The sequence below is a fragment of the Schistocerca cancellata genome, chromosome 2 (assembly GCF_023864275.1).
Source record: "Schistocerca cancellata isolate TAMUIC-IGC-003103 chromosome 2, iqSchCanc2.1, whole genome shotgun sequence".
NCBI classification, from domain to species: domain Eukaryota; kingdom Metazoa; phylum Arthropoda; class Insecta; order Orthoptera; family Acrididae; genus Schistocerca; species Schistocerca cancellata.
In genome coordinates this window covers 457,056,637-457,059,899 of record NC_064627.1, presented here as the reverse complement: position 1 = coordinate 457,059,899, position 3,263 = coordinate 457,056,637, and the positions used below count along the sequence as shown (strand labels likewise).

The following is a 3,263-nucleotide window of genomic DNA, read 5'->3' as shown; positions in this document are numbered from 1 at the left end:
GACGACCTACTGGTTAGACTGTCACACACTAACTAACCAACAAGTCGCAATGCTCTCAAGAAATACACAAGCCCCTAAGTATTATTACAATGTGTTTCTTGGCTAACAATACGAGACCCTGATGGCAATCCATTCTGTTAAAACCGTATATCAGTAACACTTCCCATTTCCGCAATATTTGCTGTGCAATATTTAGATGATTCATCCTGTATACATACGATTACTGGAGGCGACGACGATAAGTTTGACGCTGTGACATTGGATGATATTTTCGGACACTGATTCCTATTCAAAACATAATGTACTCAGTCCACTCTACAAGCCCTAGCAATTTCTAATGGGGATTTCCCAGTACCCTGTATGTGTGTATGTTTTCATCACGCCACCTACTGAGACTGAAACTTGCTGAAATTTTTCCAGTTACAAGCTACTATGTTTTTATAGCATGTGACGATGTGTCAAGCATTAGAAGACGAAACGTTAGGCTCAGACGTATAACTTAGACTACAGTCTTAGGCCCATGCAATAAAACTGCCAAGGACGGAAATACTGGCCGTGAAAGCCTGCATTGTGTGTTATGTAATTTTATGCTGTCAGGAAGATTGGCAAATGAAAATGACCCAGAAGGATCCGACGGTGGAAGACGTACTGAAGTGGACGCCACTGCGGTTTGCTGAGGAGACGAACGCCTGGTATTGGGTGGATTTGTTGTTGCAAGCTGGTGTCCCACAACAGGACCTCACAACTACAAAGAAGAAACTCCGCAACGAGGAAAGTGCCGCCCAAATAATGAGGGCAGCTTGCGAGTCGGGGTACGTGTCCCTGCTGAACTTCGCACTGTCTGTGGACCTGTCGCTGGTGGAGGCGATGCTGGACTCGTACGGCTCGACGGCGCTGCAAGTGGCGGCCTCGAACCGGCGCAACGCGGCCGTGAGGATCCTGCTGGGCGCCGGGGCCGACGTGGAGGCCACCGACCTGCGGGGGCGGACGGCGCTGCACGCTGCTGCCGAGAACGACGCCATCGTGTGCATCCACGTGCTGATCGAGCACGGCGCCAACGTCTGCGCCAAGGACTGCGACGGAAAGACGGCCACTCACCTAGCCCAGGAGTGCGGCCACGCTGCCGCCAACAGCACCCTCCAACTGAGTGGCTGCATGCAGTGGTCCATATACAAGGTTATCTTCGCGGCCGAGGCGGGCAACGTGGAAGCCGTCCGCCAGATGCTGCCGACCGTGAAGACGGTGGTGAAGCCGGGCGAGTGGCCGCACCTGCACTGGGCGACGCTCAACGGCAGCGCGACGGTGGTGCGCACGCTGCTGGCCGCGGGCCTCGACCCCAACGGCAGCGACCGGCACGGCAACACCGCGCTGCACGTGGCGGCGGCGCGCGGCCGGCCCGCCACCACGGCGGCGCTCGTCGACGCCGGCGCCGACCTGGACGCGGCCGACTCGAGCGGCTCGACGGCGCTGCACTACGCGGTGCGCACCGACAACGTGCCGGTGGCGCGGCTGCTGCTGGCGGCGGGGGCCGCGCCGGACCCGCGCGACGACCAGGGCCAGACGCCGCTGCACCGCGCCGTCGCCAGGGGCTCCGCCGCCGCCGTCGCGGCGCTGCTGCGCGCCGGCGCCAGCCCCGACGTCGCCGACGCCGCCGGCCGGACGCCCGCCGACCTCGCGCGCCAGCTCGGCTACAAGGACGTCCTCAGGTGCCTGCGGCTCGCGCCGCACTGACCACGTGCGCGATCTTCCACCTCTTGTCTACAGAAATGGAGCGTTGCACATACGGATGATGCGGTTCTTCACCTCCCTTTCCCATACACCACTGGACTGTATGACCCATTGTGGTTTCTGTTCAACTACTGCTTGATCTAGAAACATATCTTCTTCCTAAGTAATTGTGCTTTGGACATCCACTGTATATAGTGAATCAGTTTCTGTGATCTATAAAAATTTGTTCTACATTCACATCTATACTGTGCAATCCGCCATGCTACATGTACCACCATTACCGAGCGAGGTGGCGCAGTGGCTAGCACACTGGACTCGCATTCGGGAGGATAATGGTTCAATCCCGTGTCCAGCCATCCTGATTTAGGTTTTCCGTGATTTCTCTAAATCGCTCCAGGAAAATTCCTGGATGGTTCCTTCGAAAGGGCACGGCCGACTTCCTTTCCTGATCCGATGACACCGATGACCTCAAAACAACCCAACCCACCACTACTTCCCCTACTACTGTTTCATGCATGAATGGAGCAAGACAAACCTACTGTTCGTGAGCTTTCGTACCACTTCATTTATCGTCATGGTCCTTTTGCGATCTTGTAGGACGAACTAATATGTTGGTTTGCCCTTCTGCCTTCGGGATTTTAATGGTAAACTGCACCGTAAAGCACAACACCTCTCTTCTAGCGTCTGCCACTGGAGTTTGATGAGTACCTCCGTGAGGCTCTTGCTGCTGCTCAATGAAAGTGTGACGTAACGCATTGTGCTCCTCTGGATCTTCTCTGTTTCCTTCACCAATGCAACTGATATGAATTCCAGACTGAAGAGGAATACTCAAATATCGGTCGACCGAATGTTTCTTAAATTACCTCACTTACGACTGAACTATTTATCCTTGGATTCTTCCCTTGAATCATAGTACACCATCGGCCATAAAATGATTAGTATTATCTAGGCATTCAACTTTAAATTTTATTACATTCATACTCCAAGGTATTTAAGTCATGCAACAATTTTCAGGAATTGTTTAGCTTACATGTAACCAAACAATGAAGAGTATAGACACCTCTTTAGCTGAAATACTTTACATTTATCATTATAGCTAACACATTTGGAACGAGAGAACAGCAACTCCTATTTATAATTCAGTGGCATCTGGACATTTTAAATACATAATACGTTTCGATCTGAGTGGATCCTCTCCTGAACTGTTAGCTCCTGTCACTAACCTGCCACTGCTGCGTGAGAACCTCTTATGAAGTACTGAAGTGATCTCAATATTATTCTGAGAGGTCTAAACATGTCATTTATTTAGAAACGTGCATCTGAGACAAAAGAATAAATCAGAACTGTTTTATATATTTGACAATTGGTTGCACTGAAAATTACGTGCTATTCCCTACATCAGACTTCGACTGCTGCAGTTTGTCTCCTTCATCACTATGCTTTTTTATTAAGGCAAGTATAACTGACGCCAAACTTACATTTATGCAGTGTCATTCCGATTGTTTAACTCAGTTACAGACGTTTAAAGAAGGTTT

The 3,263-nt window shown here is 51.0% G+C and overlaps 1 protein-coding gene across 1 annotated transcript; it reads left to right on the top strand.

The window, feature by feature from the left end:
- Window positions 1-615: 615 nt before the first annotated feature.
- On the top strand, window positions 616-1,731 carry LOC126154982 (serine/threonine-protein phosphatase 6 regulatory ankyrin repeat subunit B-like). The gene has a single exon (XM_049916199.1). The coding sequence runs from the start codon at window positions 616-618 to the stop codon at window positions 1,729-1,731; it is 1,116 nt and encodes a 371-aa protein (XP_049772156.1).
- The last annotated feature ends 1,532 nt before the right edge of the window (window positions 1,732-3,263 follow it).